Raw genomic sequence first — 13,346 nt, 5'->3', positions numbered from 1 at the left:
AAAGGTAAACCAAACTCTTCGCCCATGTTAACATGTCTTAACACTAGCAGGACGTGAATCCTCAGATACGCCATCAGACGCTCCAAAACCAAGGATGAGGAAGCTAAACCTGCGATATGGATTTAAGGAAAAAACAGTCCTCCTGAAGAGCTTTAACTTGATGCTGGTTTGTGAAATCCAAGAGAATAAGTTCATGGTCTAATCATTTCCGCTCTCTCTTCAATAGAACAGACTCAAGTAAAATATCAACTTGTGAGAATGGCTATCAAAGAGGTCCTGGAAAACATCTTACATTCGTAGCAGGTTTCTTAAAGATATCTACATGCAAACACAATGTGTACACAAACACATGTAACACAGCGCCGAGCATCACACACACACAAGATGCAGGGCCAGCCCAGTGGCACAGCGGTTAAGTTCACATGTTCCGCTTCAGTGGCCTGGGGTTCACCAGTTCACATCCCAGGTGTGGACATGGCACCACTCATCAAACCATGCTGTGGCAGGCGTCCCACATATAAAGTCGAGGAAGATGGGCATGGATGTGAGCTCAGGGCCAGTCCTCCTTAGCAAAAAGAGGAGGACTGGCAGCAGGGCTAATCTTCCTCAAAAAAAAAAAAAAAAGTACACACAAGACGCAGGAGCCTGAGAAGTGGGAGGAACATCAGGACAACTTCCGCAGATATACACAGACCTGCCTTTGTGCCCCGTCTGGCAGCCCGAGTCACCGTTCTCTGCTGGAGAAGGATTCCAATGAACGGCTGACGCAGAGACGGGCTTCCTGCTACAAAGGGACCTCTGTTTGGATCCCCCACAAGTGACAAGCTGAATCTTTACCAATTTTGACATTTCTATGGAATCCTTCCACCAAATTCTTTTCCAAGTTCATTTCCTGAAACCTTTCTGAAATCCAAGAACACTGTATAGATAAACTACCAGTTAAATTCTTTAACGAACACCATTGGTGATACACATTTTCCTCAAGATATTTTTCTATAAATATACCTGTAAAATGTCAAATTACAAGGCTTGTATGATTTAATCCATATCCTTAAACAAAATCAGACTCAGCATGGTCATAAGATACTAAATTAATATTGAAAACAGTATTCACCTGTCTTAACATGAAGTGACTAATTTTTCAATAAAATCATATTTTCACAGCTTTCACACAAAGTTGACATTTTAAAAAATTCAAATATTTTGCTGTGAGGTTGCTCAGTATTCACATTACCACCTAAGGGATAGAGAATTCTTTGATTTAGGTCCTAAGAAAGACTTGCAAACTCATTTTCTACGGAAGTTTATTTTGGAAACATTAGATTTTTCAGAAAATCATAACCTGAATTCAGTCAGCACTTCCCAAATATGCATTTTGCTTTCTTCCTCCAGTCCCTGTAAAAGTGTTTGAAGAGTGTGATACAGGCAACTTGGATGTCTTTTTAATTTTACTATATTGCTGTGTGTTAGGGCATCTGATGAAATACGAAGCACAGGAACTCTTATAACCAATGAGAGCTTATTTCTAGTGAACACTGCAACATGGAAGCACATTCAGACACGGCTGATGATAAAGACGCTGGACAGCACCCCTCCCTTAGGGGACAGCATCCACAGGGAGATGACAGGATGGTGGTCTGTGACATGCCATGGAGCCGTGTTAGAAAACCAGATGCTCTTTGCCTTTAAGGCATCCACATTCTAAGAGGTCAAAGACATTCAAACACAAGACAAGCTCTGTCCCTCTGTGGTGCTGTGACCAGCTCCGTGGGTGATGTCCCCCAGAGGGAGCAATCCTAACAGTGTTCCAGATGGGCAGTCCCTCGCAGAGGCCTGATTGACACTTAGCTCTTGAGGCTGGAACATCCGCTGCACATAAAATACACGTGTACTTTTGAAGAATGAGTCTAGGGGACCGCATTCCTAAGAATGAAAAGACTCACTGGTTTCAATTCCATTTAAGTGAAAGGTCCTAAGCAAATCATACAATTTACTTGGGTCTCAGTCTCCTTGCCTGCAAAGGGGAAATGATGGGACTTCACACGTGTGCCAAAGGAATAAATCAGGGGAAATAAAAAGAGGGTTGGAAAAACAGAAACGGACGCCCAGACGCTAGTAATTAATGCACAGCAATTAGAAGCAACATCCCATAATAAATAAGCAATTGGAAAGCTTAAAAGAGCTTGGTTTTGAAACTTAATTCATCAGCCACTCTCCTTGTGCTAATCAAGTGCTGGGTTTAACTTGGCTGGATCACAAAGTTTACAGTCAAACCTCTTCCATCGGCCAGAACAACTGTGTGGTCCTGCTCGTGTAACTCACAACTGGCAGAGTCTAAAATCCACATAATGCCTCAAAACCCACAGCTGTAAATACAGCGCAGATGAGGCGGTGCACGCAAACCCAGCCATTGTTTCCTTTCCCACAAAGTTCTACCCTCGTTTAAGATGGATAGCAGCAGATGACCACGCTTGGAACACTTTCATCTGTCCCACCCAGGATCATTATCCACGTTTACGTCTCTGTCAGTGTGACAACGCAGAGTCCACAGCCTCCCAGAGCTTGTGAACGCAGTGCCAAGAGGCAAAAAAGCACAGAGCAGGCCAGATCCACAGAAACTAACCAGCACAGCCTCCTGGCAGCTGCAGCGTGCCTGCCTGTTCTGAGGCCGGTGCAGGAATGCCTCTCGCGAGGAAACACCAGTTGGGGGAGTCCTAACCAGAGTCAGGGCTAATGCGCTCTGTGAGGAGGGAAGAATGTATTCACGTAGACTTCACTCAACATCAAAATAAACACGACTGCCACAGCGCTGCAGAACGCGCCACAACCATCCTACAGACAAACTTGCACGACCGCCGCGTTGAGTCCACAGGAACCAAGACCTGCTCTTTGGCCCTGGACCAGCGCCGGCAGAGGCCACAGAGAGAGGACTCACACACCAAAGTCAACAAAAACAACATCCAGAGACATTTCGGAATTCCAGACTCAGAGGGTCAAGGCGACAGCAACGATGCTGACAGAATCATCGCCGTCCGGGAGCTTCCCCAGTGCCGGGCCGACACCTGACACGTGTGCCTGCATGTGGTGCCCACAGCAGCCTGAGGCTGGACACACCATCCCCCCAGGAGAGAGGGAGAGACCGAGAGTCCCAGGTAAGCGCTTGCCTACCGTGTGACCACAATGAATGTATTTTTAAAGTTTGAGGCTTTACATATTTGTGCTGTAATCTTTAACTTGTTGCTTCCTGCAAAACTTAATGATAAAAATCATGTATTTGAACATGCGTACCCTTGATGAAAATTATAAAATGTTACTTAAACTAAAGCCAGTCGCCATTTGACAACAGGGCAAAGGGCATACACCTGGCTCCAGGGCTCCAAAGGAGGGTGGGGACGAGGGCTCAGCTGTCGCTGTCACTTGTCCTCATTTCCCAGTTGACAGGGCCTTCCTCCCTCCTGACCTTGGGCCTCCTGTCCAGAGTCCATGATTCTGAGCGGCTGCGGGCGTGGGGCGGGCGGGCGCCACCCCCGCGTGCACAGCGAGGCCTGGCTCTGACTGCTTCCCTAACAGGCTTTCCCAGACCCCCGTCCAGCCCAGCTTCCCCGCCCTCCCCAAGCCCTGCACCTCCCAGAGGTTCCGGGGTTTAAGTCTGGTCCTTCTTGGCTGTCCTCATGACGCTTCAGCTGAACTTTCTCAGATGGTCGCAGTGTCACTGGGAGTGTCCGCCAGGTGCGCAACCGTGGCTGCCGCTGTCCTGCCTCGCGTTCCTTATCCCCATGAGTCTGCGCTGACCCTCCCCTCGTGCTCACGGGATTCCAGAAGGGAACGAGTGTAAGGCCACGCATCTCATCAGTCACCTCTGAGGGGCGTGGGTCTAAGACATCTGCAGCCTGTATTTCTCGACTTGCCGCCGATACAGAGAACAACTGATTTCTCTCACTCTTACTTCAGATGCTCGTTATTGATAAGCCCAGTGACCTGACTGAAACGCCAGGCTGCTGTCGAGGGCTTGTGGTGCATTTCCAACAAACGTCTTTGTGTATTCATCTCAGGAGGGGGAAAAAGTCAAAGGTCATAAGGAGCAGCTTCTAAGGCCACTGTCTTCAACCGTCAGCGGAAGAAGTTCGGTTTGAAAAAGGAAAAGTTCCTCTGTTATATTAATAGGGCAATTGCTTTCTTTACCAAAATCTCTGTGGTGAACTTACGCTGTTTACTGAATAAGAAAAGAGCACTTGCTCACGAAAAACAAAGGCAACAGCCATTACCTCAGGGCAGCAGTGAAACACCTTCCCCCACGCGGAGACCTCCACGTTCTCCTTGTTAAATTTAATGTTTCTCTTTTAAAATGTAGCTTTAAGAATTAATCAGGGGCCGGCCTCGTGGCTGAGTGGTTGGGTTTGCGGGCTCCACTGCGGCGGGTCGGGGTTTCACTGGTTCAAATCCTGGGCGCGGACGTGGCACTGCTCATCAGGCCATGCTGAGGCAGCGTCTCACATGCCACGACTGGAGGGACCCACAGCTAGGAATATACAACTATGCACCGGGGGACTTTGGGGAGAAAAAGGAAAAGTAAAATCTTTAAAAAAAAAAAAGAATTAGGAAGGATGAAATGCTAATATTAACACTATAAAAGTTTTGAAGGTTTACTGTGAATGCATTAAAGTCTAGAATTGCAACTACCAAATAGAAAACATGCTTCACAACACAGATACATTGTGCCTTTATTTGAGTAAAATGCCATTTTTTAATAAAACGAAGTCATTTCATAGAATATTAAAGCATGTGCATTTAAAAACAGTATTTCGTGTCCCAGATATTTCAACTTTAATATAATCTGATTAAAATTAGGGAAAAGAATCTTGTGGACGAGCACGTGCTGGGTGGGGACCACTCCGTACGTTCAGCGTTACTGAAACAGACTCCTCCATGCGAAGCAGAAACTGGAGAATCTGCCATTAGCTGCTCATTACGTGCTGGGAACAAATTCAGTTCCTCAGACACAAAAACGCATTGATGGATATTTTTACTTTGCAGAAACTGAAGACAACACAGTTTTATCTTTAAATTATTTCCCAAAGAAATGCCAATGTTTTGACCGTGTAATGGGAGAAAGGAAAACCTGCATCTGTGAAGTTCTGCACCTGCATATTTTCACAGGTTACAAATAACAGTACCCTCTACCTCTCAGAAAAGCTTAAATACTGTTAGCACAACTAGATAGTTAGGACGAAAACTCAGAACTGAGAGTAAAAATACATCATGTTATAAAACATCGATACAAAGGCTCATCTAGTTTTCATTTTGCACAATTCCTTTTAACCCAAAAGACCTCAGCCCTTCCCGTCTCTAACATAGCACCAGGGTTAATAGTCCATCCTATACAAAAGGCAATTTCTTTCCTGATAGCGTCCATCTCTTACCATTGGCACACCTTAGATTTAAAACAACTGGGATTAGATCACGTTCTGTTGCAAATGTAAATTAATCACACTTGTAGGTCTTTTTCTATTAGCACAGCAATTATCTGTAGGTGATTCTAAATGAACACAGCTATGTGAAAGCAGAACAAAAAAAGACTCAGCCAAGGATCCAGACAAGTGTGCGTGTGCCGTGTGGAGTTCAGCTGCGAGCTAAGACACGTCTAAACGAAAGGCCCCTAGCTCTGCCTTCCTCGTGGGAAGGCCAGGTTTTCAGGACACCCTTGGTCCTTGAAGACGGGGATATGAATCCAGGGAGACTCCATGTGGTGAGTCAGAGGAAGTCACCGCACAGAAGGTGGGGGAGGAGGCCCAGAGCCGGTAGGTCAAGGGCTCTGCCCGGTGCTGACCCAAGAGCCTGGGGTACTGCCAGACTTAAAGGACTAGCTCTCACGGTCCCAAGGAGAAGACAAGAGTGGCAGTCTTCAGGATGGAGGGTCCAGCTCCTCCCGCACCCGCTCCTACAGAGGGCACGGGGCACACAGGCCAGGCCCCAAGGCAGAGGGTCAGGAAGGCTGCAGAGAGAGGCTGGCCCTGCACGGCCCCGGGGCTTGAGAAGGAAGGCCCTCTGGTCCTCATCCTGCGCTCCTGGCTTCTGTCCCACCACAGGCTCCTGAGACACTTCCGTCCCAGAATCCTGCCCTGGGCTTGCCTTCTTTTCACTCTGCCCAGGCATCGCAAGGAGGGCGCACGTGGCAGTGGGCAGACGCTTCCTGCTTGTCCAGGACAGTCCAACCAATCGCAGAGGGTCTGTCCCCCATCTCCTAGTGCCAGCAGAGTCCCCAAGTCACAGGGGCAACCAGAAACACATTTCCCAGTGCCCCGAGGAGGTGAGCCCCCCCCAGCACCACCGCTTAGACCTCCACCCACTCCAGGATCTCATCAAACCCAGATCAGGATGGTCTTGTCCCTGCCTGTCTGTTTCCACATGATGTCGTCGCACACTGTTCACAGGAGACAGCAAAGAACCTGAGACACCACAAAGGGGACCAGGCATCGCAATGCTCAGCCGCATGTCGAGCCTGTCCTGAGCTCGGCCTGCAGCACATGCCCCAGCTCCAGCAGCTGCAGGTTCGTTGGGTGAAGCCAAACAGCGACGACAGTCTGGATCCTGCCACGCTTAACAGGGCCATGCTCCCTCAGTAGGAACTAACTCAGACGCTGGTCATCTGCTTTACTCAAGATTTTACGTTACACCTTTGAGGACTGGAAACTCTCCCCCAGGGAGCACGCTAAGAAGCCGTCAGTGGAGAGTCACTCTCAGAGACCAAACACTGGAAGGTCAACAACAGGTGCACAGAAGGAAACGGGCTGCGTGAATCTTGGACTTGGGATTTTAAAAAGGCTGTGTCTGAAAGGCGTGTTCCAAACCAAACCAAATAAACTCTTGTTCTGTAAGTTACTATGATACAGACACAGGATGATCGCCTGGAAGCTGAACATTCCTAGTTGAAACACATCATAAGAGAGATCAGGTATCACACAGGCAGCTATGCAAATTAAAACACTGCATTTCAAGTATAAAGGAAACAAAAATGTAAAGGAGAAGGATATTTCCCCATCTTGCTTGTTTTTTTGTTTTATTTTTTTGGTGAGGAAGACTGGCCCTGAGCTAACATCTGTGCCATCTTTCTCTATTTTGTATGCAGGACACCACCACAGCATGGCTGTCTCCTCCTCAGCAGACAAGGACCAGAGAGGGTCAGTAAATTGCACCCCAGCAGTAAGCAGTTAGATACCAAGGAAGACCCCAGAAATCAGACACCCCGGATCCAAATCTGCAAACCCCAGGCCGCCAAAGCAGAGCGTGTGAACTTAACCACTATGCCACCGGGTCAGCCCCCTTTCTTTATCATTTAATGGAGGCTGATAAGTTTCTGAGCTTTGTTTTAAAAATAAAAAAGAGACAAAAATATCCAGATAGCCTCTTAATATAAGCTACTATAGAAATGAAAACTTTTTAATAAACTCATGGAAGATTTAAATTCTGTAAATGATTAAAATTAAAGTAATAAAATTTTAAACTATAATTTAAATAAGATGACTTATTTCAGGATTAACCAATTATGGACATTTTTATCCCCATTTTATACATAAAGAATGGGCTGGAGAGGTTCAGGAACCTGCTCAAGGTTATCCAACGACCAAGGAACCAACGGCCGGAGCCCACACTCCTTCTGAACCTCGCTGACACACGAGCCGTGCTGTCTGTCGAGGCCCAGACCTGGAGCGTCCTCTGTTCAAGAGCTGTTGTGCTCCTGTCGGAATTTACTACAAGCTTCCCCTGGAGTTTTCATACACTGTGAGAAGCCACTGAGGGCCACGTGGTTCACAGCACAACCCCAGAGAGGAATAAAAACACGCCTCTGCAGCTCTCAGAAGACATATTCTGGTAATTAAAATCACCACTCACATCTCACAGTCATCAAAACGGTAGTAATTCTTTATAGCATCGTATCTAATATGGAGCTTTGTTCTCATAGTTCAACCAACGCGCAAGTTAAAATGAACCCGACTCATTGTGAAATTCAAATGCCTCCCCAACACGGACACACCATCTACGGCTCGAGTTCTGCCCTCTTTGCTGAAGGGGAAAAAGAGATTTTCATTTCTCTTACCCAAACTGGCAAGACTGGTTCCAAAAGGACCAATGTGCTGAACGTGGGCAACCATCCAGCTTCTGAAAGAGGATTCCATGCTGGGGTGCCCGCCCACACCTGCGCCATAGCCCTCGGCCCCCACAGGCCCAGTGGGCCCTCGAACACGTGCTTTTAAGTATCCATGTCAACAGCAAGCTTGCTGGGATCTCTTCTGGTGGCAGATCTGGCTTCTGAGGTTGTACCACCATCATGAGCTATTTGGAGACCCCGTCTCCCACAAGCAGCCCCACTCACACGCTAATGCATTCAGCACAATGTTCAACCCTGTAGTTAAAAGGAAAATCCACCTGCCCACAGTGCCGGAGCCAGGTGACAGGAACATGGTGTCATCACTGTCCACTCGGCTCCGCCCTGAAGGGACAGGTGAGCAACATGCAGATTCACAAGGAACCCTCCCCAGGGACAATCCAGCTTTTGCAGCCCCTAAAGCTGTACAACTTGCAGGCCTCTAAGAAAAAATTCAGCACAAAAGCAAATACTTAAGTGAGAAGCAAGCGAGGAGCCTTGAAGCTTAACCTTCACTAGTTGTGCCGTCAACCCACCTCTGGCCCAATCTCATAAAATGGCCAATAGTTAATCCATTCTGACCAACGAAATGGCAGCTCTCTAAGGCCCAATTTAGTCCTGGGCTGGCACAGGGCTCCAGCACAGGCTGCGCGGGTCACTCAGGGCATATAAGACTCACCACGGTGTACAAACAGCTTCTTGCAGTCATGAAAAATAATAATAATGGAGACTCTTCCCATAATGCTTAATGTTAAGTATTAAGTAGACTATTAATAAGAATATTTAATAAGAATATTAAGTAGGGAAAACTACAGAAATCGTTATGGTCACCATGAGTGTATTTTTTTAAATAACATTTACATATATGAACAAAGACAAGAACGTGAAAATGTAAACAAAGGTAATTTTTGTATGTGAACGGTAGGACTGTGAGTTACTTTTTTCCCTCGCAACTAAACATTGTTCTATTATTGCATAACTCATAAGGGGGAGAGCGAGGAGAAGGGGTGGGAGAGACCTCCGGGTGACCGTCTGCCGTGACAATCAATCACACCCTCAGCATCTGTCTACACGTCAACACCCTGAACCGTATCTTCACATTTACTTTAAGGAAGAAAGATAAAAACCAAAGGAATGAAGAAGACACTGGACGCCTCTAACCACCTTTCTTCTGTGAAAGCACAGACAACGGTCAGTACGCACCGTCCTGGCACAACCAAGGCAACCCGACGTGGACTTACTTTCTGCTGGCCTCACAGACGTCCGTAATATTGGAGAAAAGATGGTGACTCTCTATTTTGGTCATCGTATCGCTCAGCTCCTTAGAATTTTTAAACATTCGTATCAAGATCTCCAAGCTGAGTAAATAGGAATGTTCAGAGGATATGACTTCAAAGATAGCCTAGGAAGAAGGAAAAAGAAACCTATCTTAATTCTCCTAATTGAAGAACTGAATATAGCTCTAATAATTCTGCTATAAGAATGACATAATATCTTGAAAAGTACAAAAAGATAAGCCTTTAAGCACTGCATCACCAAACCAGTGTCTTTGCTTAAGGCGCACATATTCAAGTTTCGAGAAGCAGGGTCAGCGCCCAGTGTGAATACAAAGAAATGAAAGCAACGTGGATGACCCAAAACCGCATCCTGAGGGCATCTGTGCAGAGAGGTGGGATCTTGGAAGGAAGCTAGGGCATGTCCTGACATCTCAGTGCGATACCACTTAATCTCTGGGGTCATCTCGTCCAGCCCTGCTTTCAAAGCATGCTGCTCTGGGACGGGAAGCATTTATGGCCGTCACTGGGGTTCAGAGAAAATTTCTCACAAACACATTCCCTCGCTGCCCTCTCCTGCAGGCCCTTCCTCTCCTTATGTTTTAATGTAACTAATTTGCAGTCAATAACGGCAAATATTCTGGTGTATTCAGAGAGTGTGACTGGAGCCTCCCTCAAAAGGCTCTTATGAGCCACAGGAATTCCTTCATATAAACTCATACAATGGAAAGGAATTCTGTCCACTGCCACCCCCTCTGCCCTTGTCAGTGTCTCGAGAAGGAGCGAAGGACCCTCTGTGGAAACTCTTGGTGTCAGGCATGCAGTGGTTTACCTGATAAGCATGCAATGATGATGCAAAGCCAACCCACAAGTGTGGATAGGCGCCAAGGCCCTGCATGAGGAATTTGTCTAGCTCCTTAAGGAAATCAACCTCAGGCCCTCCAAGAAGGGCAGTGTGGGAGAATTCCTTCTCAGGGAGGGGTGGTGAACGTCCTCGCAGGCTGCAGACTCACCCCTCCCCAGGAACACAGGCACCATCACTTCGGCCTCCAGCACTCCCAGCTCCCCCAGCTCCAGCCCTCGGCCCAAAGGCACAGGTGGCTGTTCCCAGAAGTCCCTGAGCTCTGCCGACAGAGGAGGATGGGCAGGGGCATGCAGACGCCCAGCTGTGGGGGTGGGCCACGTTTGTAAGTAGGGTTCCTGGTGCTAGTCTCAGTGCTCACCTTCCTTTCCCAGGGGTTTGGGAAGTCTGACTTAAATGTGCTGGGCCAGGGTTGGCCGTGTTCCAGGGGGTAAAGTGACGTAACCACCCAATGAGTAAAGAGGAAGGACGTTCAGACTCTACTCGCCTGTGTCTCGTGTAACTCTAGTCAACCAACACAGTTATCCCAGGAAAAGTAACACAAACCAAAGACAACCTCTCTGACCAAAAACAGTGGATTTCAGGTTGTCGATGGACATGGTGCCTTGGAAGGGCTGAAAATGTTTTCAAAAGCAAAGGTTTTGTAATCAAACCCACAATACTAAGACTGGAACCAAAAATATGATGGCCCATCAATTGATGCATGGATAAAGATGTGGTATATATACACAACAGAATACAACTCAGCCATAAGAAATGACGAAATCTTGCCATTTGTGACAACACTGATGGACCTTGAGGGTATTATGCTAAGCGAAAAAAGCCAGACAGAGAAAGACAAACATCCTATGATTTCACTCATATGTGAAAGATAAACAATCACATAGATAATGAGAACAGATTAGTGGTTACCAGAGGGGAAGGGGGCAGGGGGAGGGCGAAAGGGGTAAAAGGGCACATGTGTATAGGAACAGATGGAAACCAGACTATCGGTGGTGAACATGATGCAGTCTATACAGAAGTCGAAATATAGCAATGTACACCTGAAATTTATATAATGCTATAAACCAATGTGACCTCAATAAAAAAAAAAGATATGATGAACTATAGAGAACAGATGACATGAAAAGATGAATAAGTGGTAATTTAATAGTAAGTTTAACATAATAATTGTCGAAACAACCAACAAGAGAGCCATCAACTATTTAAAAACAGATCAGGTTAGACCAGCTGAAACAGCTACACAGGAACAGAAAGTGGGCCTGGTTAGATCTGCTGCTGTCATTACTTTCTATATCACAAATCTGAATAAATATTTTCAAAATACAAGGGAAATAGAACAGGACAAACAGAAAACGTTTAAAGAGCAGACGTGTCTGAATGGGATTAGGATGCTGGAGCTGCTCTTGAATTGCCCCCAAGGAGAGAGAAACATCATTTACACTGCAGTGTTAACAGAGAAAAAACACACCACCCATTGCCATCATTTGGAGGCCAGATTTAACAACCAAAAAAAGTGGTATTTATAGAATGGAATACTACGTAGTGGTGTGAATGAATGATCTAGGTTAATATGCATCAACACGGGTTAATCTCAAAAACAATGTTGAATGTAAAAAGTAAATAACCAAAAAGCATGTTCAGAATCCTGTCACTTACCTACATTTTAACACACACACAAGTATCCATGCATAAATATCTGTAATACATGATTTAAAGCCACAGCATGGACGGATACACATCAATTTATAATTCTTCCTTCCTGCCTTGGAGGAGAAGAAGGGAATGGGACTGAGGAGGACAACACAGGACTCCTACTTTATTGAAAGTCTTATTTTCTTTACTTTGAAAAAGTCTGGAGAAAACATTATAAATGTGATACGTTCGTTAATTCTCAGTGATGAGTATACCAATGTTATGTACTAATCTTTTTTTAAATTTAAAAAATTGGCACTGTAATGTGCCGTATATTTTTGCATTATTCAAGGCCAATGAAATAAGACAAGGACACCTGGAGTCCTTGGTGGAATCCACGTGCATGCACGTACACGCACAAACGTACGTATATCCATACTGAAGCACGTGAGAACAGGCGGAAAGCACGTGGAGAGCTGCATGGTACTATTCCAAAGAGCAATTTTCTTAAACCACATTTATTTAAACTTCAAGTTGTGGAACCCTATTATTATCTCTTTCATTTTTCATTAAGTAAACTTTTATTCTGCTATAATTAGACTTACAGAAACCTTGCACAGAGGGTTCAGAGTCCCTGTTCCTTCACCCAGCCTCCCCAAACTAGGGTACGCTATACTTTGCAGACGAACATACACACTTTATTCAGATTTCACCAGTTTTCCCACCAATATCCTGTTTGAGTTCCAGGATCCAATGTCTGTTTCATTTTTCAACATATTTCTTCCAGTTTAAATGCCTGGACCAGGAGCTCTGTTAAGTTAAAATGACATTGGGATATTTAACATATTCTTCTGGGGCTTATGTGTCGTCTTATTTGGCAGTGACCGCATACTGCTTTTGTGAAAAGGACAGGATGAACACAGTTTCAGAGGCATGCGCAGAGCGGGTGCACACGCAGGGAGCTCACACACTCGGGCTCTGCTCCGGGGACACATACCTCCTGCCGCTTCCTCTCCTCCTGACTCGCTGTCTGAGATAATCCATTTCTTCTCACCTGGGGAAAAAGCAAAATAAAGTTGGGCTCCTTTACTTTAACAAACAATTTCTTTACTATACTTTTCAAAAGTGAATTAAGAGAAATTATGCAAAATGTTGAATTCAGCACATTAATTTTTGGGTCTCACATCCCTCAAATACCATTAATCACATTAATAAATTAGCATAGTGCAACAATAAACCACCGAGAAGTGTCCGGAACACGATCCTATCAGGGGACTTAGTCTGTTCTAGTCTTAGTTCTGCATGTCCCCAAAATACTCACCCCAGTAACCTCCCAAATCACGAACGAAGAAACCCAGCAGCAGAGATGTGCAGCCACGGCTCTGAGCGCTACCCCCAGGACTGCACCTTCAAAGAGCAACTTCAATCTCAT

General features: G+C 45.8%; 1 protein-coding gene across 1 annotated transcript in view; it reads right to left on the bottom strand.

Moving 5' to 3' along the window:
* The window catches only part of ARHGEF26 (Rho guanine nucleotide exchange factor 26), a 112,417-nt gene that overhangs the window by 75,996 nt on the left and 23,075 nt on the right, over nt 1-13,346 (bottom strand). Inside the window, exons 4-5 of the mRNA XM_014849593.3 lie at nt 12,912-12,968; nt 9,385-9,545 (exon numbers count right to left, since the gene is read on the bottom strand). Coding sequence (XP_014705079.3) covers nt 9,385-9,545; nt 12,912-12,968 — 218 coding nt within the window. The remainder of the gene's footprint in view (nt 1-9,384; nt 9,546-12,911; nt 12,969-13,346) is intronic.

This window comes from Equus asinus, chromosome 21 (assembly GCF_041296235.1).
Source record: "Equus asinus isolate D_3611 breed Donkey chromosome 21, EquAss-T2T_v2, whole genome shotgun sequence".
In the NCBI taxonomy this organism is placed as follows: Eukaryota; Metazoa; Chordata; class Mammalia; order Perissodactyla; family Equidae; genus Equus; species Equus asinus.
The sequence above is the reverse complement of the archived record's forward strand: the minus strand, read 5'-3'. Positions and strand labels throughout refer to the sequence as shown.